At 54.7% G+C, this 19,278-nt stretch overlaps 1 protein-coding gene across 2 annotated transcripts; it reads left to right on the plus strand.

Annotated features, from left to right (window-relative positions):
- Nucleotides 1-719: 719 nt before the first annotated feature.
- PTPRN (protein tyrosine phosphatase receptor type N) lies at nucleotides 720-18,443 on the plus strand. 2 transcript variants are annotated; one of them, XM_004467780.4, is made up of 23 exons: nucleotides 720-1,033; nucleotides 2,478-2,528; nucleotides 2,740-2,853; nucleotides 5,640-5,736; nucleotides 6,613-6,874; nucleotides 6,959-7,313; nucleotides 7,739-7,870; nucleotides 8,474-8,508; nucleotides 9,001-9,275; nucleotides 9,474-9,560; nucleotides 9,859-9,938; nucleotides 10,105-10,169; nucleotides 10,779-10,997; nucleotides 11,417-11,617; nucleotides 11,701-11,848; nucleotides 11,983-12,056; nucleotides 12,241-12,318; nucleotides 12,429-12,548; nucleotides 13,730-13,896; nucleotides 16,656-16,709; nucleotides 17,305-17,369; nucleotides 17,556-17,629; nucleotides 17,846-18,443. In XM_004467780.4, exons 1-23 carry the CDS (start codon nucleotides 919-921, stop codon nucleotides 17,915-17,917), a joined length of 2,940 nt encoding a protein of 979 aa, XP_004467837.1. In that variant the 5' UTR covers nucleotides 720-918; the 3' UTR covers nucleotides 17,918-18,443. The 2 variants fall into 2 exon arrangements, with proteins under 2 accessions (XP_004467837.1, XP_058156052.1); XM_058300069.2 differs by having other exon boundaries at nucleotides 784-1,033; nucleotides 7,736-7,870.
- The last annotated feature ends 835 nt before the right edge of the window (nucleotides 18,444-19,278 follow it).

The following is a 19,278-nucleotide window of genomic DNA, read 5'->3' on the forward strand; positions in this document are numbered from 1 at the left end:
ACTCATAAGGTGACAAAAGTGGAAGTGAAACACTAGCTAGGTAATTGCTGCAATAGTCGTGATAGAAACATACAATGATTTACACAATGCGTATAGAGAGAAGTAGACTAATGTGAGATCTACTTAGCAGATAGAAGCCATAAGATTGTTGATGGGCTGGCGGTGAGAGAAAGAGAAAGTCAAGATTAATAACAAAAGCTTTTGTCTCCAGTAGAGTTCAATACGTGTCAATGAGGTCACTTTTCAAAGGGATTCACATGCATTTAATGCATCTAATTCTCACAACTACCCTGTGAAGGAGGTACTATAGCCTCCCCATTTTACAGATCAGGAAACTCAGGCGCAAGGGGTTAAGCACAAAACTATAGCCCAGGGAGGTGGCATTGCTGGGCCTGGAATCCCGGCACACACGCCCAACCTTTCCTTCTCCTAAGGATGACATCTGAACCATTAACTAAGATGCGTAAGAGCATCTATTTATTTTTCTGCTCCTCACCTTGGGGTTTACACTCCTGCTCTCAGGCATCTTTCCCGGCCCCTACCCAGCTGTAACCCCTTTCCCCCAACCCTGGGACTAGGGGACAGAGGTTTACGTTCTTGGGCAGAACATATGTCCAAAAGGGATGGGGCGGAACGGGAAATGTAGTGAAAGGCCCACCATCTGGTGGGGGAGGGACGGGTTGGATAGGTACGCCGCTAGGCCTGGGCTCTTACGCCACATCTGACGCAAATCCGCGTAAGAACCGGGGGTGCGGGGTCGTCTCTACACGCCGGTGCTTGGCCGAGTTGCCGCGAGAGGAGTAGACTCCGCCTCGTGGGTGGGTGGGGAGTGGCAGGCTCCGCCTTGGCCGCGCTGGCCGGTTCCGCTCCGCGTCGCTGCGGCTCAAGCCGCGGAGCCAGCGCGCGGAGCCCAGAAGGATGCGGCGCCCGCGGCAGCCTGGGGGTTCCCGGGGATCCGGGGGTCTCCGGCTGCTCCTCTGCCTCCTGCTGCTGAGCAGCCGCCCGGGGGGCTGCAGTGCCATCAGTGCCCACGGTCAGGAGGAAACCCGTGGGGAGGGGGGGGAGGGCGGGGAGCAAAACTGGGGCTGAAGGGGTGGGGTATCACGAAGGTGGAAAATTCAGCTAGAGGCCGTGGGGGGGGGGGGGGGGAACGACTGGAGGGTGACACGGTGTGAAAGGTGAGAGAGCATCTGGGAGGAAAGGGGCGTAGGCCTGGAGGTGGGGCTCGAAACACGGGGGCGGGACCTAAGAGAAGCGGGCTCAGGGGAAGATTGCGGGTTTGGGAGGAGAAATGGGGTGCATCTAGGCAGAGGGTCTTAGAGCCGGGCTACAAGACCACGGGAAAAGCAAGTCGAGCCGAGACACCAGCGAAGTGGTGCCCGGTGCTGAGGAGTAGGGTGCGGGTGGGTGCAGAGGGAACCGGGATCCTGGGGGCAGTAGGAGCTTGGGTTACGGGCCTCGGAGTCTCGCGGATGCCGGTAGAAGGTTTGGGCCGAGGAAGACGCCAGGGTTTTTCCTTTAAGCCTTGCTGCCATCTGGTCGCCAAAAAGAGAGGGATAGCAGGGGAAGAAGGCAGAGGAGGATGGAGAGGGAAGGGTCCCCTCCCGTCCCCCTCCTCACAGCCAGGCCGGTTGCTGACTCACATCTGAGCGGACAGAGACAGTCAGCGCTGACTCACGGGCCGGGGGCGGGGGGTGGGGGCGCCGGGGGGAGGGGCGCAGCCTCGCGGTCTGGCGCCCCCTTTCCCCACCTGGACTTGGAGGCCAATGGAGGGTAATTCCTGTGGCTCCGTGGGCTAGCAGAGTGGTGCACGAGGGGTGGGACAGGCCTTGTGGAAACTCCTCGCCCTGTCACCCCTTCCTCTCCCGGAACTACCTCGAGACGAGGCCTCTGCTTGCTCCAGGCTCAGAACTTCAGCACCACGGACAGCACTAATAGCGCTGGGGCCCGCAAATAGTAGGGGCTGGTGCTCAGGGTCACTTCCTTTTCTTTTTCATTTCTTTGGGGGGTGGGGGAGAGCGCACTGCCTTAGAGACCTCTCTTACCCCAATACCCCACGGAGTGTGTGTTTTCACCTTTTCAGAGTTCCAGACCATCATAGTTAAAGTGCTTTTGGAGATTTGGGAAGGAAAGTCCCCTATTCCCCAGAATTTTGCCAAAAACTTGCCCCACCTTTAATTCTATGAAAGCAGAAGTATAAGATGTTTCAACACTACTCGCCTATTCTCCCCATTACTTAATTAAGCAAACTGGCTTTTAGGGAAAAGATCCAGACTTGTAGATCCTAAAAATCCAAAGCCAGGTCCTGTGCTTCCCTCTCTTAAGAATTCTAGGCACTTCCCTTCTTTCATCCAAGCTTAAAGCCTTTCTTAGAATGAAAGAATGAACCCCACCTGCTTCCCCTCTCTCAGCCTGTTTATCTGACTATTTGATATTTGTGGGGGTGTCTGAGTGTCTGCTCACCTGTCCCTCTACAGGCTGTCTGTTTGACCGGAGGCTCTGCTCTCACCTTGAAGTCTGTATTCAGGGTGAGTGAGACCCAGGCATAGCAATCATAAGACCGGGATGACATGAGAAAGAAATGGAGGGAGGAAGACCAGAAGGGAGGTGGAGGAGGCTTGGAGAAGCAGCGCTCTCTGAAGCCAGAAGAGAAAGTGGAAAGAGTTTTGTTCATTTGCAACCTGACTTTGGAAGGCCTCCTGTCCAAGCCCCCTACTGACACAACTTTTGTGCTCTTAGATGGCTTGTTTGGACAATGCCAGGTGGGAGTGGGGCAGTCCCGGCCCCTTTTGCAAGTCACCTCCCCAGTTCTCCAACGTTTACAAGGTGTGCTCCGACAGCTCATGTCCCAAGGTGAGGTCTGGGTGCACTGGAGGAGAAACACTGGAACATGGTTATATATGGGTGGGGAACTGAGAAGCTTCCTGACCTAAGGACAGGCTTTCTCCTACCTCACACATCTCTCCATGAAACATTCTTATCACACTCACTTCTAGAGAAGCCACTGGAAGAGGCCAGCATCCATCTCCTTGAGGCCAGCCCCACCTTCTAGAGTTATCTGACTTCTCTATAGCTAGAAATCCCAGGGTCCTCAGCCAGGAGAACATCCTACCCATCCAATTAATTCATTCAGCAAATATTTTTTGAGTTTTTACCATATGGCATGTATTGCTTTAGGTGTTTTGGATATATCCAGGAATAAAATCTTTGTTTTATTGTCATCTGTAATTTACATTCAGAGATGGAGAGGAGAAATATACTATATAAACTAGAAAGTACAAGTATGTTAGAAGGTGATAAGTGCTATGGAAAAAATAAAATATTTCAGCAGGATGAAAGAGACCAGAAATGGTGAACAGTATTAAATTGTGTGGTCAAGGTAGATCTTACTGACACTGTGAAATTTAAACAAGACTTGAAGGAGATGAGGTATTTATTTTGGGGAAGAGTGTAGCCCTGAGGCAGAAGCACTGGTTTGAGGAACAGTATGGGAGGCCAGTGTAGTTGCAAAAGAGTGATGAAAGGGAAGAGAAGAAGATGCAGTCAGGTGGGCAATGGTGTGTATGTGTGTGTGTGCAGTTCATTATAGGAGAATGTATAGATAAAGGCTTTTCTTTTTAGGAGGTACCTGGGATTGAACCCAGGACCTCATACATGGGAAGCAGGCACTCAACGGCTAAGCTACAACTGCTTCCCTAGACATAGGCTTTTACTCTGAGTGAAAGAGGAAGCCATCACAAGGTTTTGAACACAGGGGTGCATGATATGATTCTACTTTAAAAGTAGTTTTGTTGCTGTGTTGAGAATAGAATGTAAAAATCCAACTCTAGAAGCAGGAAAACCAATTAAAAGTCAACACAATTATCCAGTGAAGGTAAGGCCAGCTTGAACCAGGGTGATTGTAGGGACACAGTGAGGAATAACAGAATTCTGCATATATATTTAAGGTAATCAGCATGATTTCAGGATATATTGGTTATGAGCTGTGAAAGAGAGGAGTGGCAGGTGTCACCAAGGTTTTATTGCCTAAACAACAATCAATGAAGATCCCATCAACTGAGATGGGGAAATTTGCAGAAGGATCACCATGGGGAGGTATTCACTTTTGAAATATGTTGAGTTTAACCTGTCGGATGCCTGAGTGGGAAGTTGAGTGCATAAGATTGGATTTAAAGATATCTGGAGTAGAGATATGTTTGAAATTCTTTGGCATAGAGATGTAATTAAAGCCATGAAGTGGATGATATAACCAAAAGATTGAGTGTATGTGAGGAAGAGGTCCAAGGATTGAGCCCTAAAGAATTCTAATATTAGGAGGACCAGGAGAGGGAGAGGAACCAATAAAAGAGTAAGAATGAGAAGCCAGTGAGGTAGGAGGAAAACCAAGAGTGTTTGGTTCCTTGAAGCCAAGTGAAAATGTATCAACGAGGAGGGAGTGCTCAACAGTGTCAAATGATGATGGTAGGTTAAGTAAGATGAAGTCTGAGAATTGACCACTGGATTTGGCCATGCAGAAGTCACTGGGGACCTTAATGAGAGCAATTTTGTAGAACAGTTGGTAATGAAATCCTGAATACCGCAGATTTAAGAGAGAATGGGAGGAAAGGAATTGGATAAGGCCAGTATAGATAACTCTTTCAAGAGTCTTTTTGCATTGAAAAGTAATGAAATGGGAGTGGTAGCAGAAAGCGGAAGTCGGGTCAAGGGAGTGTTTTAAGATGGAAGAAATTGCACCATGTTTGAATGCTAATGGAATAATTCAGTAGATATTGAGGGGGAAAAAAAGATAATAGGAAATAGGGGAGAATTTCCCAGAGATGAGAGGGGATGGAACCCAATTCTCAAATGAAGGAATTGGCTTTAAATAGGAGCACAGATAGTTCATCTAATGCTAAAAGGCAAGAAGGTAGAATAGGAAAGTGTGAAGACTGACAGTTCCCAGAATACGAGTTAGGAACAACACAGACTATGTGTCCAGAAGCAGGACATGTAGGGGGGGAAAGTGGGAGATGATTCCTTTTAAAAGCTGACCTTTCCCAAGAGTGGTCAAATATAAGACCTGCCTCGGGATAAAATGATGATGACGATGATGATGTTGTGTTTAGTACTTTTGAGTTTTCTAAGCACTTTCACTCCCCTGGTGTCACTTGATCTTCGCAACAGCCCCATTGAGTATGGATTATTCCTACTTTACAACAGATAAAGAAAAGTAAAGTTAGGGATCAGCAAAGAGAATAATACTAATAGTCAAATAATGATAATAACATTTATTGAATGTGACAGGCACTATTCTAAACATTTCATGTGGGTTATTTTAATGATCACAACAATTTTAATAGGTTGAATCTCCATTTTACAAATGAGTTAACTGAGGCTCAGAGAAGTTCAGTAATTTGCCCAGGATCACACAGTTGGGAAGAGATGAAATTCAAACCCAGGCAGTCAGACTCCAAAATGTGAACCTGAGGGTGGGAAGAGGACAGCTCAGGTCCACTCACAGCATCTCTGGAGCCCCTCCCCCGCCCCTCTGCTCTGTGTACTGCAGGGAGGTAGTATATTTCTGATCACCCACTGGTCCCTGTTTCTGAGCCTTCAGGCTATCTCAGGAGCCAATCTCATCCCATCCTGTCTGCTCGCAGGATTGTCCTGGCATGATGACCTCACCCAGTACGTGATCTCTCAGGAGATGGAGCGCATCCCCAGGCGTCACTCTCCAGAGCCCCGTCCAAGGGACAGGTAGGTGGCCTTTCTTGACAACACTAGCCTGGCAAGGCTGAGGGGTCTGTGGTCATCCTGATGGACAAAGGGGAGGCAAGTGGGCATCAAGGTCAGCAGGCTGGAGCTGGGGCAGAGGTAGGAGAGACTCATAAATGGTCACCCTCTGGCGCTGCCACACATCCAATAGGAGCTAAGCTCATTCCTGAGGATCCAGCAGAACAGGGCCATTCAAAACTACTTTGAAAAGCTTTGACATTTAGTATTCCAAAAGAAGCATCAAAGTAGTCAGCATGGGGCAAATTAGAATTTTGTTAGAAATCTGAGTTGTTTAATGTTTCAGTTGTTTTTTTGTTTTTTTACTATATGGAATTACATATGGCAGGAAGCACCATTACCCTTTTGTGGTAAGGCCCTCTAAAGCAGGGGAAGTAAATAAGATCCTTAGGGCTTAAATTATATCAAGATGTGTAAGGCAGGTGAGGGAGACAGTCCTGAATGTCCAAACATAGACTTGGAGGGCCAGGTTTTGGGGACATGGCACATAGGGTTAACTGGGCAAGCCACAGCCAAATTCATCTAGAAAGGTTCCCAGCTGCCCTCCCTGCTCCTTTTCTCCCCTTCTCCATCCCTAGCCTCATGCTGCCCTAACCTCTGCAGCTAGGTCTGGGGGACCGAGGCATGCTTACCAGGGAGCAAGATGACCTTTGTCCCAGGCTTCGCCCTCTGGCCCTTCCCCGTGCTTCTGTCTGCCCCCTCGAGACTACCTCGTTTCACAAGAGGTCAGGCCCACCCGAATCTGCTGAGACAGTCTAGCCCCATCATCTCGCCTCTTAGGTTCTCTGTGCGCTTGCTGCCACAACTAACACACGCATGCATACTTTGCTTTCCTCCCAGATCTGGCTTGGTGCCCAGGAGACCTGCCTCCACTGGGGAGCTGCTTTTACAGGGCATCCCCACTGGCCCTGCCCCTGCTACCCAGCACCGGCTTCCTCTACCTCCAGTGGGTGGGGGCGGAGCTGGGGTGAGCCCCCCCCTGTCCCCTCTGCAGGCTGAGCTGCTGCCTCCCCTCTTGGAGCATCTGCTGCTGCCTCCACAGACCCCCCATTCAGCTCTGAGTTATGAACCTGCCCTGCTGCAGCCCTACCTGTTCCAGCAGGTGAGCCCTAGACTCTAGCCCTACCCCAATCCCTATCCTCTAGCCCTGACTACCGCTCTCACCAGGATCTCTGGTTTCCCACAGTTTGGCTCCCGTGATGCCTCCCGGAGCTCAGAAAGCTCCCCAGCAATGGTCAATGTCAGCCCCGTGCCCAAGGCTGAACCCCCTGCCCTCTTCAGCAGAGCGGCCTCCAAGGGCATGTTTGGGGCCCACCCTGGCCACACCTATGGGGACCCTCCAGGGCCTTCGCCTGCTCAGCTTTTCCAGGACTCAGGGCTGCTCTACCTGGCCCAGGAGCTGCCGGTGCTTAGCAGAGCTAGAATACCACGGCTGCCAGAGCAAGGGGGCAGCAGCCGGGCAGAGGATTCCTCAGAGGGCTATGAGGAGAAAGGCCCAGGGGGTCTCAGGGAGAAGCTTCCTTCCCCAGCAGTCCAGCCAGGTAATGAGTCCTCAGCATCCACCTCCCTGCCTGCGGGGGCTGCTTGGGGAACCATGGGGGCTCCTTCCTGACCATCTGTGCATTTCTTTATTTGTCCCTAAGTCATTCCTTCATCTAACTACTGTTTACTGACAACCCAATCTGTGCCAGGCATGAGTAGGCACTGGGGGTGCAGTGGCGAGTGAAGCTGGCATGACTCTTCTTCAGATGGAGGGTCAGAAATCCACAGTGGCTCTGTGTAGTTTTTGCCCCGGAAAGGTCTTTTCCCTGAAGTGGGAACAAGGGCTGAGAAGGGGAAGGCCTCAGTGTCTGGGTGTTTAAGAAGCTCATACATGTGCCAGTGCCCTCCTGCCCTCTCCCTCCCATCTGCATCCCATGAGTTCATCCCACCATCACCCCTAAGCTCTGTGTCTGGCTCCCAGCAGACGTGACTCTGCAGAGAGTGGCAGCTGTGCTGGCGGGCTACGGGGTGGAGCTGCATCAGCTGACCCCTGAGCAGCTCTCCACCCTCTCGACCCTGCTACAGCTGCTGCCCAAAGGCACAGGAAGAAATCTGGGTGAGTGTCCAGGCAGAGACCAGCCACACACCCACCCAGCTCCACGGAGGCCTCTTTCAGCACTTTTTAGGACCACATGGAAGAGCTGGAGGGGAAGGGTCAGGGTCAAGGGCAGGGCGTTCTTTTGAGACCCAAGGTCATTGCCAGAGAAAGCCAGGGAGCAAGGTGTGGGATGGTGACGAGAGGGGTCAGGCCAGGAAAGGATGACAGCATGGAGAGAACAGAAAAAGAAGCCAATGGAAGGTGTGGGCAAGAACAAGATGGCGACAAGGAGGATGTGGTCAATGATAATGAAGCCCTGTAGAGGGAGCGTGCCAGTGATAAGGAGGAGCCAACCACTCATGGGTAGAGGGAGGACTGAACAAAGAATAGCATTAAGAGATGCGGCCAAAGACCAAGGGAGAAGTTAATAAAACAGTCAATTCCAAGGAGGAAGGAAAGAGAAATAAGGCTATGCTTAGGGTATGACTGATAATAGGGGCTTGGTCAGTGATGGAGGGGAAAGGCCACAGCAGATGTAACAGAGTTGGAGTTTCTGGCCCCTTCTCCTGTGACGATGGCCTTGGCCCTTTGCCCAGAGTCTTGTTTTTCCTGTCCCTACAGGAGAGGCTGTGAGTATTGGAGCTGACACCAAGAAGGTAAGTTCCCAGCACCTCCCTGACCGAGAAATGTCCCTTGCTGAAATCTAAACTTCAAGGTCAGGACCCAGAATCCATATCCTCCAACCTTTTACCCTCCTAGAGCTGGAGGAGCTCTGATTCTGTTTCACATGTTGGGCATCTAAGATTCTGTGGCTGAACAAAAGTCTAAAATCCTGGTCTGCCTATTCATCTTCTACCCTAACCCCAGCTTCCCTTGCTCCAGAGATTCTCCCCAACTCCAGCCTAATCTGTGGTTTATTACTGGCTGACCCAGTCATTCAAGCCTTTATTCATTCATCCACTTGGCTCACTTTTTCATGGTGCCCTCTCTGTGCCCAGCACAGCCCTGGACCCTGGGAATAGAAAGATAAAAACATCCTGAACTCCACTGTGGGGAGCTCAGAGTCCAGGGTGCAGACCTCTTTCTCCCCAGCCGCTTTGCTGTCCAGCACCAAGCTCAGCCATACCTCCCTGTTTTCTTCTAAACAGACAGTAGAGGAGCAGGTGCAGGGCGGGGATACAGTGGAGCCTCTTGCCCCTGCGCCCTCCCTGCCTGGACACCCCACTGCCAGCCCTGCCTCCAAGAAAGGCCTGCTGGTGTTGAGCTCTGGCTCCTCTGAGCCCCCCAAGGCTACCAGCCCCCCTGCCACACCTGTCCTCCTGGAAAAGAAAGCTCCACTGGGTGAGAGGCAGCCCACGGTGGCAGGGCAGCCCTCAGCCCGGCCAACAGCAGAGGAGTATGGCTACATCGTCACTGACCAGAAGTAAGGGCTCCTGCTGGGGGAGCCTTTCAGTCCCCTAGTGGATTGGCCGGCCTGCCAGACAGGAAACAGCAGAAACCCAGATGGGAAGGAGACAGGGAGGGGGCGGGCTGTCGGTACCCCTGGGGGATGTCCTGTTTCAAGAAACAGTGGTTGAGGGGGCACCCCATATTCCTTCCTCTGCCTGCTCCCTACCCCCAGGCCACTAAGCCTGGCTGCAGGAGTGAAGCTGCTGGAGATCCTGGCTGAGCATGTGCACGTGTCCTCAGGCAGCTTCATCAACATCAGGTGGGGCTGGCAGCGTGCTGGAGGTGGCAGGTATTGAGAGGGCAGCTTGAGGAGGGCGGAGTCCAGGGGAGGAAAGGAAGACAAGCTCTGGGTAAGGGGACCAAGTGAGGGTCAGAGATGCTCCCAGCTGCTCTTGAAGGTACAGCCGCATCTCACCCTGCTACTAGCCTCAGACTCCCTATGGAGCATCCTTGATCTCCTTTACCCCCATCCTCTGATGGGGTGAAGGCCAGAGCTGGCGTCTTTAGAGTCTTTGGTCTGGGGTAGGGAAAGCAGTAACATAGCTCCTATTTGGCAGTGTGGTGGGACCTGCCCTCACTTTCCGCATCCGGCATAATGAGCAGAACCTGTCTTTGGCCGACATAACGCAGCAAGCCGGTAAATACTGCCCCCGCCTCAACCTCAGGCTTGGTCCCAGCCCCGGCCCTAATGGGACATCCCCAGGCCTGTGGGTGATGCTTCCCTCAATATGCTCTCTGTCTGCCACCTGGCAGAGCGTGACATGGGGTGGGGCCGGAGAGCCTGACATACCTCCTCCCTGCAGGGCTGGTGAAGGCGGAACTGGAATCACAGACAGGGCTCCGGATCTTGCAGACAGGAGTGGGACAGGTATGAGCCAACTGGAGATTCCATCGAAGCCCCAGAAGGCAGATATACCCTCTAAGAGATGGAGGCACACTTGGCAGGAGAACCGGAACTGAGACCTCATTTACCTGGCTTTGCCAAAGCAGTCCTGCCCATGCAGTTTTCCTTCTGACCAGCAGATGGCTCCTCTTCCTTGCAGGACCAGCCTTCTGGAGTAAACACATAGCTCTCTAAATTCCAAGGGAAAAATATTTTGCACAGAAAGGACATGGTACTCAAAATACATTTCTCTTCTGCATCCAACACTGATGCCTTACATTCTGCTATTCACTTCCTGGGTAAAGCACTGTTCTCTCTCCCCTCTACAGCCATTTTTAAACACAAATACTCCTGTTGGGGTCACCTACTGAGCCTCTGGCTCTGTAGTGTGATTGAGTCGGTCTGTTGGGATGCAGAAGGAGGATCTAAGGTCCACCAGGAAGCTTCTGCCCATACCACCATGCCCCCACGCTCCCAGCTTTGCTATGGGGAAGGGGCTCGTCCCAGGAAGGACCGGAGGCCTGGGAGAGGGGCGGGGAGCAGCTCTGAACCCCTGCCCCACGGCCACCCTCGATTCTGGCCTTGTTCTTCCAGAGGGAGGAGGCAGCTGCAGTCCTTCCCCGGCCAGCCCGCGGCGCCTCTCCCCTGCGCTCAGTGCTGCTCACTCTGGTGGCCCTGGCGGGGGTGGCCGGGCTGCTGGTGGCTCTGGCGGTGGCTCTGTGTGTGCGGCAGCACGCGCGGCAGCGCGACAAGGAGCGCCTGGCAGCCCTGGGGCCCGAGGGGGCCCAAGGCGACACCACCTTTGAGTACCAGGTGTGCATTCCCAGAGCCTGTGGAGGGGAGGAAACGGACAGGGCTCGGGCTTCTCGGGCTTGCATGGGGCAGGGATGCGCAGTCAAGGGGCAGTGAGCGCCCACCCTGCGAATGTCCAGGCAGAGGCTGGAAAAGCCCCACTCGGGGTCGGGGGGGGGGGCGTGTTTTCTCATGGGATGGGAATGGAGGGCAGATAATTCCTAAGGTTCTCGCCGGCGCCGAGCTGCTGGGGCTCCTAATATCTGAGGTGGTTGTAAGTACCGCCCAAGCAGGACCACCCTGAAGAGGTCGAGGGCCAGGGCAGAAAGCCTACTCCAGAGGAACGGATTCCTTTGCGAATCAGCCTCCAAGGGCCAGCTCGGGACCCCGTGGGAAGGCTTCAGGGGACCCCCGGGCCCCACCCGGTGGTTCCTCTGCAGGACCTGTGCCGCCAGCACATGGCCACAAAGTCCCTGTTCAGCCGGGCCGAGGGCCAGCCGGAGCCTTCGCGGGTGAGCAGCGTGTCCTCCCAGTTCAGCGACGCGGCCCAGGCCAGCCCCAGCTCCCACAGCAGCACCCCGTCCTGGTGCGAGGAGCCCGCCCAGGCCAACATGGACATCTCCACAGGGCACATGATTCTGGTCAGGCCGGGACCCGGGGTGAGGGGGCGGGAGGGAGGGGCAGGGCTGGCAGTAGGGGCCCGAGCCAGGCTGCGGCCCTGCAGGCATACATGGAGGACCACCTGCGGAACCGGGACCGCTTGGCCAAGGAGTGGCAGGCCCTGTGCGCCTACCAGGCAGAGCCCAACACCTGCGCCGCCGCCCAGGGGGAGGGCAACGTCAAAAAGAACCGCCACCCCGACTTCCTGCCCTGTGAGTGAGCCTGGCTGGGAGCACTGGGAGGCTTGGGCGGAGGGGCTGGCTCCTGGCTGGGGCCAAGAGGCAGAGAGAGCAGGAAGGATCCTGATGACCAGGAGAGCATCGGGGGGGATGTGGGATCTGTGCAGATGACCATGCCCGCATCAAGCTGAAGGTGGAGAGCAGCCCTTCCCGGAGCGATTACATCAACGCCAGCCCCATTGTGAGTGGCCCTGCCTCCCGCCCCCACCTCTATCCCATCCTCAGCCAGAAACTCCATTCCCGCGTGACCACCCCCCAAGGCCCTGCGGTTGTGGGGCCTGAATCCTAGCATGGAAAGGGGGTCGGGGGCCTCTCCACAGTGGCATTTCCCATTTTGGCTCATGATGAATCTTCTCTGCCCCCAGATTGAGCACGACCCTCGGATGCCAGCCTACATAGCCACGCAGGGCCCGCTGTCCCACACCATCGCCGATTTCTGGCAGGTGGGCTTTTGGACAGAGGGCTTCTCTAGGGGCCGGGCCCTCATGGCCAGCCAGGCCCAGCCAGGGCCCAGGGAGATTAGGGTGGAGCTTACCTGGGCCTCTGCCCCTAGATGGTGTGGGAGAGTGGCTGCACCGTCATCGTCATGTTGACCCCGCTGGTGGAAGATGGTGTCAAGCAGTGTGACCGCTACTGGCCCGATGAGGGATCCTCCCTCTATCACGTATATGAGGTCAGCAGGACCCTCCACCCACAGGAAATGGGAGTGGGGAAGGCGAATGGTGGCCTACTTGTAAGTACACATGTACTCGTAAATGTATATGAGTACATGTGTATTTATACATATATGTGTGTGCATCCTGTCTATGGCCAAAAAGCATCTGTAGGGGCTTATGATAAAAGGTACAGAAATAAAACTATAAAACCACCAAAACAGAGGTAAGAAGCTAATGGCTGAGAGTAAATAAAACATAAGATAAGTGTATCCAAAGACCAAGTCTGAGTCTTAGTTCTGAGTTTCCCAGAGGCCAAAGCAAAAATAAAAAATTTAAAAAATAGAAATACCCTGTTTCTTATGTAAAATAGAAACCGACAATTTTTTTTAAGTTTTAGCTTTTCATGCTGTAGTGACAACATGTAGCACTGTTCAAAATAGCTTAAAAAAAATACCCAATATAAGGCCCCATTTCCAGAGCTTCTGATTGTATTCTGATTGTATTCTGATTGTTCTGGTCTGGGGTGGAACCCAAGAATGAGTTTCATTTTTTACAATGCTCTAGATATACCAAACAACTCCCCCTACTCAATTCCCTGGTAGAATCTAATCTACTCTCTGCTTCTAAGAATGGGAAAAACCTTTTCCTTAGAAGAGCAGATAGGTAAGGGGGAAACGGGGCAGAAGGAAAGCAGAGGAGGGAGGAAGAGATTCTGGACAAATGGGCAAGTGTGGCCCTTCTGTAAGACAGGAACTGGCAAGACTGCAACAGAAGCTTATCGCCAGATAAGCACTCAACAGCCGTTTTCCTTCCTTCTCTCATTCTTTCTTTCCTGAAATATTTTATTGGCCCTGCTCATGGTTAAAGAGAAAAAAATCAAATAGTAGAGTATTTCATCAGTTTATAGTGCTATAGCACAGATACTTTCCTTGCCCCTGTGAGGAAGACGAGGGAGAAAGTCTGACCCCAAGTCATTATAATAGTTGAGATAGACAAGCTGAGGTGGAAAAGCCACCGGTTGTCCTGATACTGACACAGCCGGCCAGGGTTCTAGGGGCCCGCTGGGACAGGTGGGGTGGGCGGTGGGTGGGCTTCGCGGAGGCTGAGGAAGGAGAGGTGGCCCGGGAAGCCGGGGGGCCTGAGAGAGGCCGAGGCGGCGCGGGCGGGCGGGGAGGCTGGAGCGCCCGCTCTCCCGCAGGTCAACCTGGTGTCGGAGCACATCTGGTGCGAGGACTTCCTGGTGCGGAGCTTCTACCTGAAGAACGTGCAGACCCAGGAGACGCGCACGCTCACGCAGTTCCACTTCCTCAGCTGGCCGGCAGAGGGCACTCCGGCCTCCACGCGGCCGCTGCTCGACTTCCGCAGGTCGGCGGCGGCTCGAGAGCGCCCCCTCCCGCGCCCAGCCCACCTGCTCCAGGGGGGCCCTAGACCAGGCGCTGGCCCCGCGGGTGCGCTGACCCGGAGCCTTGCCCTCTGGCCTCGGGCCGCCCTCTCCCACACCAGGACTGGTGCTCTGTCTGCCCGCGCCCGTCTCGCCACCACACTCCCCCGCCGCATCCTTTGTTTTCCACTCCCGTTCGGGTCTTTCTCCCACGTCCTCCTGTCGAGGCGCCGCTCCCGCGCTCCGACTTTTGCTCCCGCCTCGCTCCCGCTTCTCCTTTACATCTCCCCCCAGGGCTGCTCCCCGCTCGCTCTCCTCGCGCCTCTTGGCCCCGCGTGCAGCTCTGCTCTCCTCCAGCACTGCTCGGCCTGCTGCGCCCTCCCCATCTCGCACACCTCGGCGCCATCGCCCCTTCTTTACCCGCTCCCTGTCTCTTTGCCCTCTACTTCTCTTTCCTCTCCTCCCTTCTCTCCCTCCCCGCCTGCTCCCCTCCCTTCCTTTTCCTCTCTGTCTCTCTCTCTGGCTATCTCCTTCTCGCTCTTTCCCTGTGTTTTCCTGTTGCCTCTCTGTACGTCTGTACCTCTCCTTCCCCCACCACCCCCCAACCCCTTCTCTCTCCCCCCCTCTCTGCCTATCTACAACTGCTTCTCTTGGTCTCTGTCTTACTTCCTCTCTCTCTCCCTCAAAGTCTCTGACAGTGTCCCTCCCTCCCTCTGTCTGTCCCCCTTTCTGTCCTTCCCCTCTCTCCATCTCTCTCTCCCACTTTCCCTCACAGCTGCCAGTGTCATTTTTGTGATCTGCAGCTAGTATTCTCACTCCAGTTGCATAGTCACAAAAGTGGTCACTGGCAGGTGTGGCTGCTACATGGACAGAACAGACAGGACACGTGGGCCCCAGGGCCACCCCAAAGGCTGCTGGGAGAGCTGGGGGACTGGGGGGAGCAGACTGTCAGAGGGAGTGTGGGAGTATCTCTGGGTGCTTGGGGACTCTGTGGAGCTGCATGGGGGCTGGGACAGGAAGCTGACACCTGTCCTGACACCAGAGTCACACTCAGGCCAGGCCTCCAGCGTCCCCAGCCTTTCCTCTCCCCAGACAGGTGGCTGAGAGGCCTGCAGCCCAGGCAGGGGCCCCACCTGCTTCTCTGCCCTTTTCCAGGCTGGTCTGAGGTTTTAGGTGCTGGGCAAAGAGCAGAGGAGTGGAGCTGGGTATGGTTTCTGAGCCTCAAGAAAATGATTTCTGAGGTCCATGGGGCCAGAGGCACAGGCATCTTGAAAGTACTACCAGGGGTGTCAGACCTATTTTCTATTTCCCACATTTTGAAAACCTTGATAGAACTAGTACATGGATCTGTTTTAAGGCTGCACAGGTAAGCTAAAAGGTTATGTTTTTTTGCTTTAGACTAGAATTCTGTAAACTCAGTGTATTTGACATTAAACAGCCAGAACTGATCAATAAATGCAGTTTGGTGAAGGTCTGCCAGAAGGAAGGTGAAATAATAAGAGGCTCTAGAACGTGACCCCAAGTTCCTTAGCTTCCCTCTTTCCTTACCTGTGAAAGGAGGGTGATGACACATACTTTAGGGGCCAGTTGAAAGATTTAGTAGGATAAAGTATGTAAAAATTTAGTTTAAGTATCCGGCACAGAGTAAGTTTTCAATTAATGAATTCTAGCTGCTATTTGTCATCATTCTTATTAAGTGATTGGGAACCACTGTTATGATACCATTCAAGCCCCTCACTCTGACATTCCAGGCAATGTGCTAGAAAATCATTGTGCATCCTGTAAAGCTACTCAACGCCGCCTGATTTCTACAAGTCTGGGGGAGCCAGCCTAGAGGACTGCTAAGTTCTAAGCTTCCCCTGATCCCATAACTGCTAAGAAGCTCCTCCCAAGTCCCGGCCCAGAGTGGTTATCAGGAGTCTGCAGGTGACTCTCAAAGCAAGAAGGTTATAGGAGATAAGAGAAGGCTCAGTCAGGCCGCTGAGGAAGAGGAAACCCCCTGCTCCTTGCTGACCTGTGGTCAGAGGCAACAGAGAAGTCTCTGGGTTCCAAGTGGACCCCAAGTCTGAATATGACCCAGTCACAGAGCTCCTGTGCTGGAATGAGGCTGACCCAGGGATACAGGCAGTAGCACAATGTTCAGAGTTGAGGGGTTGTCCTCCTCCGGCCAGGGAATCTCTGTGCCCAGGGTAACCTGTCCTCACAACTAGTGAGGACCACAAGGAACCTGAGGGGGGTGGTTGTAGAGGAGGATGGAAGGGCAGAACTCCTGCAGGAGGTAGCAAGACCGATGCCCTGGAAGTCACCAGAAAGCCCCCTGCACTCCAGACAGAGGTGGCTGTCACGATTATAAGGTATTATCATTAACAGTAGTTAACCACTTACTGAACACCTACTATGTGCCAGACACTTACTCAGCTCTTTATATGGAATAGCTCATGTAATCATTGTAAGAACCCTAAGGGGAAAGTTACTGTTACTCTCATCCTCATTCTACAGATGAGGAAGCTAAAGCTCAGAGAGGGTAAATCAGCTGTTCCAGGGGCACAGCTTGGGCACATAGCTCGTGACGAGGCAAGCCCGGTGCTACCTGTGTCGGCTCTGGCTCTTTGCTTGCAGCCCTGACTCTGCTCCCTCCAACCCTTACCTTCCTCTGCCTGGAGCATGTAAGAGGAGGAAGGCGGCCAGCAGCCAGCACCCCCATCTCGTTCTCACTGGACCTCACACCTACTTCTTGTTGCAGGAAGGTGAACAAGTGCTACCGGGGCCGCTCCTGCCCCATCATCGTGCACTGCAGGTGCGTGGCGAGTGGGGGACAGCAGGGCCCTTGGGGCACATTTCTGAGTCCCATCCCTGTCTTTGGGCCTCCTCCCTGTGCACGTCTCCCATGCCATCACCTGCCTGTCCCCCTGGTGCCAGTAAACTGCTGCCCAAGGGCCAAATCCAGCACACCACCTGCTTCTTTAATGTCCCATGACCTAAAAACGGGTTTCACATTTTTTAATGAAAAAAAAAAAAAGTAGAAGAATGTGTGACACCGACTGTACGTTGCCTGCAAAGCCTAAAATATTTACCACCTGGCCTTTTACACATGAAGCTTACTGAAGAAAAGCCTGGCCAGAAGCTGGAGGGGGTCCCCTCCCACTGCCTCCCCCTCAAGGCTGAGCCAGGCTTCTCTTTTTTGCCTGTCCCGTTGCCCAAGTGACACCCCACACATCACAGGCTCCCCACTGGGGCCAATTCCCAGGCACAGGTAGTATGACTGTCCCCTCATCCCCAGCTCACCATGCCCTCCCCAAGCCAACCCTAAGAGATGGACCACCCAGTCTCCTCCACCCCTTCCCCCCCCCCCCCACTGGGTCCTGAGTGGAGCTGTCACCACCCCGTTTCAGCGATGGAGCAGGGAGGACTGGTACCTACATCCTCATCGACATGGTCCTGAACCGCATGGCAAAAGGTAAGGCCCTGCCCCCGGCGCCCGCGGCCCCCAGTGCCTGGTCATCTCCCAGCACCCGGGGCCCGGGACCTCTTGGGAGGCTGGTCGTCACCGCTCCAGGCTTGGCCCCAGCCGCCAAGCCTCCCAGCCCTGGATGTCCCAGGTTTTCTGGGTCCTGAGCAGCCCTGTGTCCCCATGCCCCCTCAGGAGTGAAGGAGATCGACATCGCGGCCACCCTGGAGCACGTCCGCGACCAGCGGCCCGGCCTTGTCCGCTCCAAGGTGACCAGGCCTCCTGCCCCAACCCTGAGGCGACCCTTCCCCAGCACTCCCTGCTCAGCTGCCCTGGGGATCCAGCCTGCCCCCTCCTGCCTGCCTCTGCGAAGCCCACCCCACTCCAGGACTCCCCCTCCTCCCAAGGACCTCCCCAGCACCCCTTCGAAGGCACAGGCAGGGGGGGCAGGCTCCCCATGACCCGCCCTCGCTGCCCCTCCCCAGGACCAGTTTGAATTTGCCCTGACCGCTGTGGCAGAGGAGGTGAACGCCATCCTCAAGGCCCTGCCCCAGTGAGACCCCCGGGGCCCGCAGCCAGCAGCCCGGCCTCGGTTCCCAGTGAGCAGCTATCCGCGTATCCACTCCCGCCTCCCCTACCCGCCACCTTGGTCCCTCTTGGGCGTGCCTAGCCTTTCCAAGAGAAGAATGTAAGGAAGGGGACGTGGCAAGGGGCAGGCTGCCCAGCCCCACGCATGCCAGGCCCCTGGGCAGCCCCTGCGGGCAGAGAGGAGAGGACAGGGCAGCAGTAGTCCCGGGGCCTTGGCCTACCCCAGTCCCGCAGGCCCCACTGTGTTGGGAGAACGGGGTGGCAGGATCACCAGGCACCAGCTCCTCGGCTTCACACCCCTGCCACTCTGTCCTGTCTCCGTGACCCTTGCTAGGGCTCAGGCGCCGGCCCTTCCTGCCCCAACCCTCAGGCCTTCTCTCACCGGGCCCACTCAACCAACCTCTCTTCCTCTGGCACAAGACAGCATTTCTAGAAAAAAAAATCTACTTTTGTATCAACGTGAATAAAGTTACTGTGTCGTCTGTGCAGCAGCAACCCTGGCTCAGATGCATTTCTGTCTGCTTTGCTTCCAATCTCCAGCTTAGTCTGGAGCCCATGCTGCACCCCTCAGTGGGTGTGATGGGGATGATGGGAGAGCACAGGGAGCTGGGTTGCGCTCCCCTGATGTGAACAGTGGCGACCAGGGAGTAGGGTTTTCTAGAGCGCCTCCCACATGGCAGGCAGCCTCCCGGGTGCTTCTCACTGACCCCACTAGCTCTGGTTTACAGAAGAGACTGCGGCGCAGGTCCCGGACTTGTAAGCCGTGGGCTGGGGCTCCGCTTCACCCCATTGCCCTTCCCGAGCTCGTGCGCAGCTGCTTGGTGCCTTCGGCCTCGGCTCCTCGGCCACGTCAGAAAAGACGTGGTGCGGACAGCAGGCAGGACTGAGCTCAGGCAGAGCGCCTGCCACACCCCAGGCCCCGGCGTCAGGCCATTCCCCCATCCAGCTGTGGCCTCGCTGTCCCTGGTAACACAGCCGCCCCTCGGCCTCGGGCTGTCCTGTTACTCCAGGCCTCTCTGACACTGACTCTGAGGGCGGGCCTGTGACCTGTCAGAATGGGGCTCACCTGGGGACAAGGGGCACTCTCTCTTTCTCTGCCACAACCTCCTACACAGGAGGTAAAGAAGGGGACAGCTCGCGGCCCACGGGCCCCTCCTGCTGTCTCATCTCTGCTATGCTGAGGCCTAGCGCCTGGATGCTTAACGTAGCTCAAAGGGCAGAGACTTCTTACAGATGTTCTCTCTAGAGGTGGAGGCTTGATGGCGGCTGCTCCCTTGGCTATGTGAAGTGGAGCTGAGCACCTGTGCTGGGCCTGTCCTGGAAGGGGTCA

The sequence above is a fragment of the Dasypus novemcinctus genome, chromosome 7, assembly GCF_030445035.2.
Source record: "Dasypus novemcinctus isolate mDasNov1 chromosome 7, mDasNov1.1.hap2, whole genome shotgun sequence".
Lineage (NCBI taxonomy): Eukaryota > Metazoa > Chordata > Mammalia > Cingulata > Dasypodidae > Dasypus > Dasypus novemcinctus.